A 15,005-nucleotide genomic window follows, 5' to 3' on the forward strand; every position below is an offset into this window, starting at 1 on the left:
TCCATTATAACACATTCTAGGTGGATTTGGACTCTAACCTACAAATCTGGGGAGATTTTGTTTTGTTACAAACAAAATTTTGTGGCGCTTGGGGAATGGAGTCAAATATGTCCAGTCATAAATCGAGTTGCTATGCGTGTTTTTCTTTTGTTTCAGCAAATAAGAATAGCCATTCTGGATCAGACAAATGATCCATCTAGCCCAGAATCCTCTTTCCACAATGGCCAATCCAGGTCACAAGTACCTGACAAAAATCCAAACAGTAGCAGCATTCTGTGCTACTGATCCCCATGTCTGTCTCAATAACAGACTATGGGCTTTTCCTCCAGGAACTTATTCAAATCTTTGTTAAAAACATTTTCGTTAACCGCTGTTATCACATCCTTTGGCAGTGTGTTGTAGAGCTTATCGATAACTATTCTCTGAGTGAAAAAATATTTCCTCCCATTGGTTTTAAAAAGTATTCCCTAGTCTTTGTAATTGTTGATGAAGTACAAAATCTATTCACTTGCACCCGTTCTGCACTACGCAGGATTTTGTACACATCAGTCCTCGGCAGTTTCTTTTCCAAGCTGAAGAGCCCTAACCTCTTTAGTCTTTTCTCACACAGGAGGAGTTTCACCCCCTTTATCATCTTGGTCGCTCTTCTTTGAACCTTTTTTTGTTATTTCGCTCTATCTTTTTGAGATACGGCGACCAGAATTCAACATAATATTTAAGGTGAGGTCACACCATGGAGCGATACAGAGGCATTATAATATTTTAGTCTTATATACTTATATAACAATGAAAGTAGTGCAAGCAAATATGCACGTTTATTGCCTACTTAAATAAAATTGTTATTCTGAAAACCCAACTGGTTGAGTGTGTTTCAAAGACTGGGGGGGATATTCTATAAATGATGCTAAGTTAATTGAGAAACGCCACTTAAAATGGTGGAAAATGGTAAAAATAAAGTGCCTACTGGCGCCTAAATAAAAGGTGCCGGAATCGCACCTATTTAGACGCTTAACGACGCTTAATACCACTCGGCGTGGCTAACAGCAGACGTGACATTAGACGCTGTAAAGCACCTATGTAGGAGTGATTTATGGCTGGAAATGTAGGTTCTGAAAACCCTGGGCTATATTTCTGGTGCCTATCTTTCACCGAGGCATGATTTGCTATAGGGCACGATTGACATTCGATCGATGGCTGCTTTTTAGGCAGTCACTGATATTGGCGCCTTATAGAGAATCTGGGCCCTGGTGTTTTTATGGACTTATTTCCCAGTAGATATTGGGTGGGTGGGGTTTTTTTTTCCTGATTTCTGTAAGTGGGGTGTGTTTTTTTTTTTTTTTTTTTTTTTTTTTTTTTTTTTCCATATGCATTCCAGTACACATCTTGAATTCATATAAAGATCCAGGATCACTAGCTGAGTAGTGGGACGTGAAGTTGCCAGGATTAGAATTAGATTAGAATGCTTGGCTCTTTTGGAAATAATGTTGGTTTGCTAGGAGGAGATGCACCCCATGGGCCCTCTGTATGTCAATCGGATCAGTGGTACTGGACCTTGAAAAAGCTAATCACTGGCTGTAGCCAGCAAATTTAAGCACACAAGAAAAGTAATGGAAAGGTGACATTTCAGAGAAAATAACTGTGCAAGCAAAGGGATTTAGTTAGGCCCATTTAATGGGTAGAGCAGAAAACAAATGCGGAGGAAATGAAGCAGTGAGGATACAGAAAAGCTATATTTTCATAATTTATTATAGTGTACTCAGGAGTTTGCTTTGTATAATGAAAACAGAGCTTTAGCAATGTCAGTCTAAAGCTGGAATGCTTTAAGATACAGTATGAGCTTCATTTAAACCAGGGGTCTCAAAAGTCCCTCCTCGAGGGCCGCAATCCAGTCGGGTTTTCAGGATTTCCCCAATGAATATGCATGAGATCTATTTGCATGCACTGTTTTCAATGCATATTCATTGGGGAAATCCTGAAAACTCGACTGGATTGTGGCCCTCAAGGAGGGACATTCAGATCCCAGAAAACTATCAGTATAGCCAGAAACAACTCTTTTTTTTTTTTTTTTGGGGGGGGAGGTTGCCGTGGTTAATATGGAAGGCACTAGGCAAAGAAATCCAAGCAATATATGCAGCAACTCAAAATTAGTGTTCGGAGGTCTCTAACTGCTAAAAACACTCAAATATCCCAAAATGTAAAAAGGAGAAAAAAAGACTGATGAAAAATGCTTTCATCCTCCAGAATGCACTTTTATCAGTAGTCTAGAAGAAAAAACCTCTGCTCAAAACGTGTTGTTGCACCTCACCTAGGATATATGCAGTTGATCAGTTTCTTGACCAGTTCGTATTTTTCGCTTAAATCCAATTTTATTTTTATATGTTGTTACATTTTTTGAAATGCCCTTTTATTATAGATGTCTCCTGATTTATAGAAAATCTTATGCATATCCGTTCTGCCGATGTTGCTGCTTGTGCCTGCAATGGTGGGTATCTGCGTGGAAATCTGAGAGGGGCATTTGAGCAGCACCTTTGATTAGCTTAATGTTTTATTGATTGATTTATTATACCATATACACTCAAATATAAGCCAACCCAAATATAAACCGACTTAACCTTCCCCCCCCCAAAAGAGGAGAAAAGATTGACTCAAATATAAACTTGGGAGGGGGAGTGGGGAGAGTTTAATATTCAAGTGCTCGCCCCAGCCCTGCTAGGCTTAGCACCCAGTCCCCCTCCCTCCCCTGCCAGGCTCTGCACCCTGTCCCTCTCCCTTCCTACGCTGTCAGGCTCTGCACACTGTCTCCTCTCCCTCCCTCCCCTGTCCTCTCTCTCTCCCTCCCGATGTCTTGCAGGCCTCCACCGGGCCTTCCATAAGACCTAGTGGTCCAAGGGTAGGCCGAGACAAGAGGGATCCCTCCTGCCTCCTGTCCAGGCTGACTGACAACCTTTATCTCCCTCATGCCTCCCCTGCATACCTTTAAATTCCCTGGTGGTCCAGAGAAGGGCCAGGACTGGAGGAATCCCTCCCGCCTCCTATCCTGGATGACTCTGACAACTTTTACCTCCCACCCTCCTCCCCCGAGTACCTTTCAATTCCCTGGTGGTCCAGCGGTGGACTGAGGCAGGAGTGATCTTTCTGCACTCCTGCCCCATTCAGTCCTTTTCCTGTTATGTATAAAATTAACACACTCATTTCCAACACTAAAAACGCAGACACAAAACAGAGATTTGTGGTAGGGTCTGAGAATACTTTACTAGCCAGTCTCTGTCCTGTCTTCTTATTATGTTCTTTTCTGTCTTTTTATTATGTTCTCTAAACTTTGGTTGAACTTATGCCCTATAATTAAGACACAGATAAAAAGGAAGAAAGCCTCTTATTTAAAAATTGATAGAAATCAATGCATTGTGTTTATATCTGGTACAGTGACAATTAGACAGGGGAGCATTCAGGACAGGGGAAACATCAAAAGGTTTTGTACAGTTTGTGTATATTGAAAATGCCAGCTGCGTTGGAAATACGATGACCTTCCATGATGAAACTAGTGATCAAGGTGATTTCTGTTGATTATGAGGTGATGGCACATCCATGTCTTCATAGGTAGCATAAGCTTATATAATACGTCCAGAAAATTTCTTCCTGAAGATTTGTATGCATGTAGCACGGGACAAGAAGAACCAACAATGGAGATGACCAAGCACTGGAGGACAAATCGGTTATTAATCAGTGACCCACATTGGTACCTATTGGCACTTGTGGTTTATTCCTGTCTTGACCAGCTCCACTTTGGGGGACATATGCACACCTATGTGCCTCGGCTATCAAGTGCTCTTGTATAAAACTATTCTCCTCGTGCTTAAGGCAACATCTTCATTCAGAGCTTGAAAACTGCAGTTATTGATAATTACCGATTGGCAAAATAATCTACTGAGTTGCAATCTGTTTAAGAGCCATTTGAATACCTGTTTTATCCTGGCACATTCGCCGTTTCTTCATTACTGTATCGGCCATTTTCATCCTTGGGAGTAGAATTTAGGTGTGCTTTTCTATTCCCCAGTGTCATCTTTTGAAGGATAATTTATTTCGTCAAAGGTGGAGCAATGAAGTTTAGTGGTAGGTGATTCCTGGAATACCACAGGAGCCCCTGCTGGCTGTAGCTGAGAACTTGTTTGATAAAATAGAATTTTAAGACGACGCGGAAATTCAAAGCCTTTTTTCTGTGGGTCTGAAACTTTAAAACATAATCAAAGAATAGATTGTCATTACTTGATTATAATTTTCTGGTCTTCACTTCTGGAAGTGTTTTATGACAGCAGGAACATTTAAATGCTGTGTAATCAAGCTCCCATTATTGCACAGAATAATTTATAGAACGCTTCCATTTTTTCCAAAAAGAGAAGCAGGCTGAGATCAACAAATGAACTGAAGAAAAAAGTGGAAACGTGTGTAAGTGTCCAAAAAAAGTTAAATCGTAAGATTAACAGATAATATGGAGCACTAAATGTTACATATAATGTACATTTAAAACAGAGGAGAAAAGACATCAAAAAACCCCTGGAATACAATCAAAAAGATCATAACCAATTGGGGTTGGTTTTCATCACAGGTCAAAAACCCCTGTATAAATCGTTTAAATATATTTTATAATTTTTATGTGAATAAATTTTTTATATATAATTCTTGTGTGATTAATTCTCTAAATCTCTCAATTAATGTCATATGAGCATCAAAAAAACCCAGCTTAGTGATGTTAATACTGTCCAAAAATATTAAATGCAGCTTTGTATTTCTTCCTGTCTGTCCCAGCAGGCTCACAATGTACCTGAGGCAATAGTGGGGGATTAAGTGACTTGCCTAGGGTCACAAGGAACAGTGTGGCTTGAAAAACCAGAATTAATTGTTACATTACCATTTACTGAATTTGAAGAGAAAAGCCTTGGTTCTCATAGCCTTTAAGAACATAAAGAGTTGCCATACTGGGATAGACAGAAGGTCCATCAAGGCCAGTATCCTGTTTCCAACAGTGGCCAACCCAGGTCCCAAGTACCTGACAGAAACCCAAAATAGTAGCAACATTCCAGAGCTGCGATTGTGATGTCATAATGCCTCATTCCACCAATGCCTAAGAACCAACCTCATCAGTGATGTCACAATGGCTCGATTGTCCTATACTTGGTTCACATAAGAACATAAGAGCTGCCACACTGAGACAGACGGAAGGTCCATCAAGTCCAGTATTCTGTTTCCAGCAGTGGCCAACCCATGTCCCAAGTACCTAGCTAGATCCCAAGTAACAAAACAGATTTTATGCTGCTTATCCTAGGAATAAGCAGTGGATTTCCCCAAGCCATCTCAATAATGGCCTCTGAAGTTCTCTTTTGGGTCATTCTATGCCAAGTGGTCACTAGCCTAAAATCTGCAAAGTGGCTTTAGATACAGACCAATGTTCCCTCTAAGCTGAGCGCATGAGCGATCGCTCACTATTTTCATTGGCGTCGCTCATAATTTTTCTCGTGTTGCTCGCGAGTCCGGCGCTTGTCGTTCTCCTCAGGCGACGCCATGCCTGTGCGTCCTCCTCGGAGCCTTGTTTTTTCCATCCGCCGCTCCGCGCCGCCGCCTGCAATGTTTTTTTGAAGCTTCGGTCTGCCCTGCTCGCCTTAGTGTATTTTAAGTTGAAAGATGCAGCCGGCGGCTCCTCTCAAGATCCCCGACTGCATTGGACTTCCGACGCAGGTGGGGATCGTGAGAGGAGCTGCTGCCACGTCTTTCAGCTTAAAAATACACTAAGGCAAGGAGCAGGGCAGACCGAAGAACAGCATGAACATACCAGTAAGGCTGGGGACTCGCGCATGCGCACTCCTGCGGCCATGGACCTACACCTCACAGAACACGCAGATAGGAGTGCGCATGCGCGGCTTGCGTTTTATTATATAGGAGTATGTAACTTGTCGCCCGTGCATATTTTTTTTTGCACACATCTCATCAATCCTTAGAGGGAACATTGATACATTTGGTACAGAAGAGTGGCATAACCTTGATCAACTATTTGTCCCACCTTGTTTACTTTTGGTTAATAATAATAATAATAACAGCTTATATACCGCAATACCGTTAAGTTCTATGCGGTTTACAAAGATTAAGCAAAGGTACAAATTGATTGACTTTAAGAGGGGAGGAAGAAAGAGGGTTAATAGGACAGGAAATCCATTCTTGAGGAGAGAGTGATCAAAAGAACAAGTTAATCGCTATAGAGGGGAGAGAGAAGAGAGGATCAGTTGTCTAGATACTTTAGGAACAAGTGTGTTTTCAGACGTTTCCTAAATTCCTCATAAGTAGTGGGCGAAAGCAATTGTTCTAGGTCTTTACCCCATGATGCTGCTTGGTGCGAGAGAAGATGTTCATGGTGTTTTTTCAGTTTACAACCTCTCACTGGGGGGGGGAACGAAGTTGGAATGTGAGCTTCTCTTGTGTCTGTTGGCTGAGAAGACGAAAAGGTCAGTTATATATTTAAGGGCAAGTCCGTGTAGTGCTTTGAAGCAGAAGCAGGCAAATTTAAACTTTACGCGCGCCTCCATTGGCAGCCAATGCAGCTGCCGGTAGTAGGGTGTCACGTGGTCAAACTTCCTCAGCCCAAAGATCAGTTTGACCGCTGCATTTTGCATCAATTGTAAACGCTGCATGTTCTTTTGGGAAATTGCTAAATAGGCGATGTTGCAGTAGTCAAGTAGACTCAGTACGAGGGATTGGACTAGGGTTCTGAATGCCACTGTATCGAAATAAGCTTTAATGGATCTGAATTTCCAGAGAGTGAAAAATCCCTTTCTGATCAAGGAGTCCACCTGGTCTCTCATGGTTAGGCACTGATCCAAAGTTACACCTAGTATCTTTATGGTATCTTTGGTTCTCCTGCAAAAAAACAAAACAAAAACAAAAAAAACCAAAAGTCTCATTCTTCTCTATACAACTTTCCCCGGGATATAAAAGCTATTTTGGGTTCATAGACAAAATCGCGCGAGAAAACGGCGCGCTGACAACTGAGCGCAAGGTTGACGGCGCGCCGAAGAAAAGCACTATTTTAAAGGGTTCCGACGGGGGGTGTTGGTGGGGAACCCCCCCTATTTTACTTAACAGACATCGCGCTGGCGTTGTGGGGGGTTTGGGGGGGTTGTAACCCCCCTTATTATACTTGAAACCGAACTTTTTGCCCGTTTTTTAGGGAAAAAGTTCAGTTTTAAATATAATGTGGGGGTTTACAACCCCCCAAACCCCCCGCAACGCCAGCGCAATGTGTGTTAAGTAAAGTGTGTGGGGGGGTTCCCCCCCACCCCCACCCCCACCCCCGTTGGAGCCCTTTAAAATAGTGCTTTTCTTCGGCGCGCCGTCAACCTTGCGCTCAGTTGTCGGCGCGCCGTTGTCTCGCGCGATTTAGTCCCGTCACCCTATTTTGACTGTAAATTCCTTTTTTTTTTTTCCTTTTGCACCAGTGTATTTCAGTAATGTATATATCACTTTGTATTGTATTGTAGTCTTTGCGTTACTTGGTTCTCATTCAACACGTACTCTTCTTGCTTTTAGGAAGTCCGTTGATGAAAGTTCTCCATGAATGTACGTCACAATGATGATGACAGACCAAATTCCGCTGGAGCTGCCACCATTGCTGAGTAGGGATGTAGCCATGATGCCCCACATGGTGAATGCAGACGGATCGCAGCAGGTCAGTGCGGTTGAACTGAGAATCATGAATGCATGATCCGTTCTAGATCGGAACTTAACAGTAATGTATATTTTCAGATGTACCTATAATTGAAGTACACTGGGGGATATTCTATAAACGGCACCGAAACGTAGGCACCAGTGGGCACCCTACTGGCACCTACGTTAATTGAGAAACGCCATTTAAAATGGCGAAAAATGGTAAAAATAAAGCACTTATTGGTGCCTAAATATAAGGTGCTGGACTCGCGCCTACATAGGTGTTTTAAGGTGCTTAACGCCATTATGGGCGTGGAGATGCCGTAAAGCACCTATCTAGGCATGATTCATGGCATAGATAGGCGCCGGAAATGTAGGCCCGCAAAACCCAGGCCTACATTTCTGGTGCCTATCTTTTGCGGAGGCGCAATTCTCTATAGGGTGCCAGAGAGTGATTGACATGTGATCAGCGGCTGCTTTTTAGGTGGCTGCTGATATCGGAGCCCTATAGAGAATCCGGGCCACTATGCCTTATGCATTAAGAAGGTAATTTTATAACGGAGTGTCTAGGTCAAGTGGGCTGGAAGCGCCTTTTTATCTTTGTAAAATACAGGCAATCCATGGTTTAAGAACACCTGACTTAACGTCGGGCTTGTACTTCCAAACTGGCGACCTGCTTCTCCCTTCAGGTGCTAACGTGACTTTCTTCCTCCCTTCTGTATCCCAACATGCCCCTCCTCTTCACTTGCCTCCCTCCTGCGGGTGTTACCTCCTGTGGCCGGCTCACGCCTTCCCGCCATACTTCTTTTCTCAAAGCCACGGCCGCAGTTACTATATGCGGCTCGCCGCTGACTTGGAAGCCTTCCCTTCCAGTCCCAATGCGCCCCTCGTCCTACTTCTTACTTGCCTTCCTCCCATGGGTGTTGCCTCCTCTGGCCAGCCTGCTCCCTCCTCCCTGCCGTACTTCTCTTCTCAAAGCCATGACCCAAGGTCCTGCACAAGACCTGCAGCTGACTGGAATCCTTCCCTCTGATATCAGAGGGAAGGCTTCCGTGTCAGCTGTGGGGATCTGTGGAGGTGGGGGAGGAAGGTTCCATACTACCTGCTTCGAGAGAGAGATTTCAATGGGGTTCTTTGGAGGAGGATTGGGTGAGGCATCTTCTGATATCTTATGTGTACAGCCATGGCCCGTGCATTGGTAGCGCTGATGCACTTGTGTTATTTGCCGACACATTTACCATGTGGTGTCTACCCTGTGTGGCAAATGCAGGGCAAATATTTACCGCACAGGCTTTGCGCTTAAGATGCAGTAAGTGACAAAACATAACACACTTTTGTGACAGGCCCCTTAAAGATGTTGTGGGTCAAATTGAAACAAATACAAATTAGTTGGAAGTAACAAGTTATATTGCTAGCTTCCCCCCCCCCCCCCTCCTCTTGCTCCTCTGACCATGTCAACTTTATTAGCAACGTCTTAGGGCAAAATTACTAGGAAGCTTTCCATCTGCACAGCTTCACTGATTGGTTGGCAAAAAATGCTGGTCAGATCTTTTGCTCTAATGGTTCCATCCACAGTTGAGAGGTGGCATATCGGTGTTGCAGCTGAGCATACAAACTCCATGGATCTTTGAGGTTCAAGATCACTCGGGACGTGGATGACATGCAATGGACAGAAACGTTGAGCTTGAGAGGGCCAAGAAAGGCTGGAAGGTTTTACTTTTCCCAAACTGTGTGGTGGTAATCGTGAAAAAAAACTGGAAAAGCAATTTTAGCTGGAATTTGTGACCTTTTTTTTCCTCTCGCTTGGTGATAACCACAGAAATGCAAACAATGTGCAATGTACAGCAAAACTGAAGAAGAATGTGTCGAAGGAGGTCATATTCTTTTTGATTTTTTTTTTTTCTTTTTAATTCTTTATTTATTAATTTTAATACATTACAATAAGATCAAATCATAATTAGTATTGATACACTTCATAAAGTTAGTAACTGATGCAAATAATACAACTTATCAATGCTAGAGTTAAAACATTCCCCCCCCCCTCCGGAGAGACCTGGTTCTACCACCATAGTGATTAGATTAGAGTAGACAATTCTTCATAGTGCTTCTTTTTCCTGTTCAATATAACTCAAATTTTGCCCATTGATTAGTTAACAGGGCCGAAAGAAAGTCTATATTTTTCACACACTATTCCTAAGCGTTCCCTTGCATCTTTTAAGGTAGGGTACATTTGGCATCCGCCATTGCTGTGCTAATGTCAGTCTAGCAGCTATAAATGCCAAGTCCAAAAGTTTAGATTGAGAGAATGTTAAACCTTCTATTCTTACTCCCAGCGATGCACTTTCAGCATTTTTTTTTTTTTTCACTGCATGCAAATATGTAATGAGATCAAGGTTAGCAAGCCTTGTAAAATGTACCGTATTTGCCGGCGTATAAGACGACTTTTCAGTACCTTAAAATCCTCCCCAAAGTCGGGGGTCGTCTTATACGCCGGGTACTGTTTTACATGTACTTACTTTACATTACAGAGCTGCACGGGGACGCCCCTAGGGTCGCGGGGATCCCGTGGGGACGCCCCCTAGGGTCGCGGGGATCCCATGGGGACGCCTCCGAGGGTCGCGGGGCTCCTGCGGGGCTGGATGCTCAGTCTTCTGGATGTACGCGGCTCTTCTTCTCCCTACCTTCTCTGCTTGAAGCACAGAGCCGAACGGAAGTCTTCCCGACGTCAGCGCTGACGTCGGAGGGGAGGGAGGGCTTAAACAAAGCTTAAACAAAGCCCTCCCTCCCTCCGACGTCAGCGCTGACGTCGGGAAGACTTCCGTTCGGCTCTGTGCTGCAGGCATGGCAGGTAAGGAGAAGGAGAGTAGCCTCGCGGTACCAAGAGAGAGGGGCGGCCGCCCCGCCCCGGTTGCAGCACAGCCGGCCAGGTTCCCTTACTTTTGTGGCACTTCCCCGACCGACCGATAACAGCCTGGGTCCGACAATCCTCCCTGCCCTGTAGCCGCGAATCTAAATTACCTTCTTACAGCAGCTGTAAGAAGGTAATTTAGATTCGCGGTTAAGGGCAGGGAGGTTTGTCCGACCGGGGCTGTTGTCGGTCGGTCGGTCGGTCGGGGAAGTGCCACAAAAGTAAGGGGACCTGGCCGGCTGTGCTGCACCCGGGGCGGTAGAGAAGGTGTGCGGAAGAAGGGGTAGTCTTATACGGTGAGTATAACACAAAACTCTATTTTTTAACTAAAAGTTGGGGGGTCGTCTTATACGCCCAGTCGTCTTATACGCCGGCAAATACGGTAGTTAGTCACTGATGAGGTGATTAATTTTTGTATTGCTAAAACTGTTAATTTTTTCTTATGCATCTTTGTAAAATAGACCTTCACTCCACCCCCCCCCCACCCCCACAACGGCAGCACGAACACTGACCAATAAAGTGGGGGGGTTGCCACCCCAAACCCCCAGTCGGAGCTCTTTAAAAAAAATTTTTTCCCCCGCGTGCTTCTGTCTTCCGCCGAATTGTCAGTGCTGGATTGTCGGCGCGCTGGCATCTGGCACGCGATTATCCCGTCACCATTTTACAAAGATGTATTAAAATAGCCCAATGTTGTTTATGACGTTGTCTATGTTATATATACACCTTCACTCCACAACGGCATATAATAAACTTCAAAGTGCCCACTTTCTAAGCAATCTTTTTTTCTGATACTGCATTTCTAAGTGTCTCTATGGTCTTCAGTTCCAGCCAACCACCAGCCAAATTATTTGAAGGCCTAAGGTCTGATGATGAATAAAAGCCAGAAAAAGAAACAAGCCTTCTAATAATTTGGCTGGTGGTTGGCTGGAACTGAAGACCATAGAGACACTTAGAAATACAGTATCAGAAAAAAAGATTGCTTAGAAGGTAGGCACTTTGAAGTTTATTATATGCCGTTGTGGAGTGAAGGTGTATATATAACATAGACAATGTCATAAACAACATTGGCCTATTTTAATACATCTTTATAAAATGGTGACGGGATAATCGCGCCGACAATCCAGCACTGACAATTCGGCAAAAGACAGAAGCGGCGGGGGAAAAAATAATTTTTAAAGAGCTCCGACTGGGGGTTTGGGTGGCAACCCCCCACTTTATTGGTCAGTGTTCGCGCTGCCGTTGCGGGGGGGGGAACCCCCCCATTATAGAGAAAACAGAACTTTTCCCAAAAAAATCTAAAAAAGTTCCATTTTCGCTATAATGGAGGTTTCCAACCCCCCGAGCCCCCCTCCAACAGCAGCGCAAACACTAACCAATAAAGTGGGGGGTTGCCACCCCAAACCCCCCATCGGAGCTCTTTAAAAATTACTTTTTCCCCCGCACGCTTCTCTCTTGCGCCGAATTGTCGGCGCTGGATTGTCAGCGCGCTGACGTCTTGCGCTCCACTGTCTATGAACCTTGTAAAATGGGTCATAAATACATGCCTTCTTGCGTTCTCTACCTAGTCAAGCTCTTCTAAAGTGACCCTCTTGCGATCCTACTCTTAACATGTTCAAGAATGAGCTGCTCCTCTTTCCTCTCTCTCCATTCTTCATCCTTGATGGCAACCTTGTCACTCTCTGACCATATCTCCCAGGTGGTATCTTCCTCATTATTACTACCTACACCAACTCCAAAAATTAAAGAACTGCTTTTCAGAGTCTGACTTTGCCCAACTATTCTAAGCCTTAGTTCTCTCCCACATGGATTACTGCAATGCGCGCAATTCAGTGGTCTCATGGCGAAGATCGTACATTGTCTCCAGTGTCTTCAAAATGTATTGGTCAGGCTTCTAAAAATCCTCCGTGCCCGCAACCCGTGTCTCCCAGGCCCTAGTGTTAGCTCACTGGCTGCCTGTAGCTAAATGTTGTGTCTTCAAGGGCATGATTTTAGTGTTCATATCCTTGCATTACATGATGCCAGACTCTGTGATAGCAAAGCTTCCTCTGTACATGCCGAACCGGTCTCTCTGCTCCCAGGCTGAAATACGCCTCAAAAAGGCCTCCTGGTCATGCCCTACAACTGCAAACCGCTAAACGAAGTTCCTACTCCCACTACTTACCGAGCCACTGGAATCAACTGCCCCCACAGATCAGATTCCTTGAAGGACTCCTCAACTTTAAGAAAGCAATAAAAACATACTTCTTCACCTAACCCCCTGCCCTTAACCGATGGATTATAAAGAAATTGGTTCCAGAACCTGGTATGTGTCACGTATGGAAAGATTGTTAAGGTAAAATCTTGTACTATAACTATGGCAAATTCAACCTGTAAACTGTCTCTGTGTCAATTAGGAAAAAACTTGTACTCGTTACGGTAAACTAACTGGTAAACTGTATCCGTTCCAGGAACCTCCGCGAATCTTGAAAAACCGCGAATATGGTTTTTCGTGGGGGAGACTGGAGAGGGTAATGGGAGAGGCAGGAGAGAGCAGCCGGAGCAATGGCGAATGAAGGAAGCCACTCGCTGTATGCTCCGACTGCCTCTTCCTGCACTAAAGTCGGGCATTACCAATCAGGAGCTGCGTGTCAAAGCAGGTACTAAAGCCATGACAAATCCTGTGTAAATTGTAACTTGTTGACTCCATACTATGTATGTTTAACCTGTAACCCGTTCTGAGCTCTTTGGGGTCAATGGGATAAAAAAAACTAAATAATACTGTTATCATTCCAGTCTCCTCTACTCGTGACCTTGGTGTCGTCTTCGATTCCGACCTCTCATTTTCTATGCTCATCCAACCAACTGCTAAGGCCTGTCACTTCTATCTCTACAATATCACCAAAACCTGTCCCTTCCTCTCTCGGCACGCTACCCGGACCCTTGTCCACTCTTGTAACCTCACGCTTAGATTAATGCAATCTACTTCTTCTTCCTCTGTGCCCCCTCTCCCCACCTACAATCTGTACAAAACTCTGCTGCGGGACTCATCTTCTACCAACCCTCACTACGCTCATGTCGCCCCTCTCCTTAAGTCACTTCACTGGCTCCCTATCTGCCTTCGTATATAGTTCAAGCTCCTATTGCTGACCTACAAGTGTGTTAATTCTGCTGCCCCTCAATATCTCTCCTCTCTTCTCTCTCTTTATACATTTCTCAGAAAACTCCGTTCCTGGGATCAGCTGCTCCTCGGATCAGCTGCTCTTAGCTGTACCCTTCTCCTCCACTGCCAATTCCAGGCTTCGTTCCTTTCATCTAGCTGCTCCCTATTACTGGAATAAACTACCTGAGTGTGTTAGCCACGCCCCTTCCCTTGCTTAAAAGCAGACTGACAACCACCTTTTTGATGTAGCCGTCAATCCATAACCCTGCTCCCCACTGCCCTAGCCAGCAGATGAACCATTCCCCTAATCATATCCATGGCTTCCTGTTTGTCTGGTTTAGATTGTAAGCTCCTTTGAGCAGGGACTGTCTCCTCCGTGACTCTGTACACCGCTGCGTAGGTCTGATAGCGCTATAGTAGTAGTAACATTACATTTCAATCTTTGCTCTTCCTTCCTTTGCTGACACCTCTGATAAGTCTTGTTCTTTCTTTACCTGTTTACCTTCCATATCTCGTTCTGCCTTTGTGACGTCTTTCAGCTTCGCATACCATATGTCCTTTCCTGTGTTCTTGTTCTCAAGATCCTTTGCACTTTTTTTTTATGTCAGTCACTCAGCAGCACTAGGTTTTTCAGCCACATCTTTGCTAAATTGTACTGGTTTCCCTTTTATCCAATAACCCCTTTTCATTTCATTTACCTATTTCTTTCAACCCTGCTAGAACTTTCTAAGGTTATTTGCCTGTTTCATTCAAATCAGTAATCGATCGCAGCAACTTTAACAGAAAGGAAGTGCCTGATTTAGACTGAATGCTCCGAGTTATGGGTCAGAGGCACTGTTCCCTCTAAGCTGAGCAGGAGTCCTCCACCCACAGTCTCACCAATAGAGGGTGCTGTTTTACTGTCACATTTTTCAATTGTGAGGGACATGCAAGTTCTGCAGGACTCCAGGGAACATACCTGTCCTTAGCGACTGAAAATATTCCACCCCCTAGTGGTAGCAATGCAGCTGGAGGACACCTGCTGTAGTCTGCTTGCCTTGTTGTTAATTTGCAGTCCTGTAGATAAACTGCGGCATAGATACGTGCTGTGTACCTCAGTTGATGACTTTTTGGAAAGGAAAATAGATATGGTTGCACGTAGAAAGTAGGAGTAGTTCAAATGTGAATTTGTGAGGTGTGGTGAATCAAGAGCATTTATGTATCGGAGTGAAAGGCTGATTATAGTCATGGCTGTGGGTGGTAGAACAGGCATAAATGGAGTGTTTATGG

At 44.3% G+C, this 15,005-nt stretch overlaps 1 protein-coding gene across 5 annotated transcripts in view; it reads left to right on the forward strand.

The window, feature by feature from the left end:
• The window catches only part of FNDC3B (fibronectin type III domain containing 3B), a 490,638-nt gene that overhangs the window by 121,117 nt on the left and 354,516 nt on the right, over positions 1–15,005 (forward strand). For all 5 annotated transcript variants that reach the window (XM_033959077.1, XM_033959075.1, XM_033959076.1 and 2 more), the window contains exon 2: positions 7,573–7,711. In XM_033959077.1, the coding sequence (XP_033814968.1) occupies positions 7,601–7,711 (111 nt within the window). In that variant the 5' untranslated portion in view covers positions 7,573–7,600. The remainder of the gene's footprint in view (positions 1–7,572; positions 7,712–15,005) is intronic.

Source organism: Geotrypetes seraphini, chromosome 9 (assembly GCF_902459505.1).
Source record: "Geotrypetes seraphini chromosome 9, aGeoSer1.1, whole genome shotgun sequence".
Lineage (NCBI taxonomy): Eukaryota > Metazoa > Chordata > Amphibia > Gymnophiona > Dermophiidae > Geotrypetes > Geotrypetes seraphini.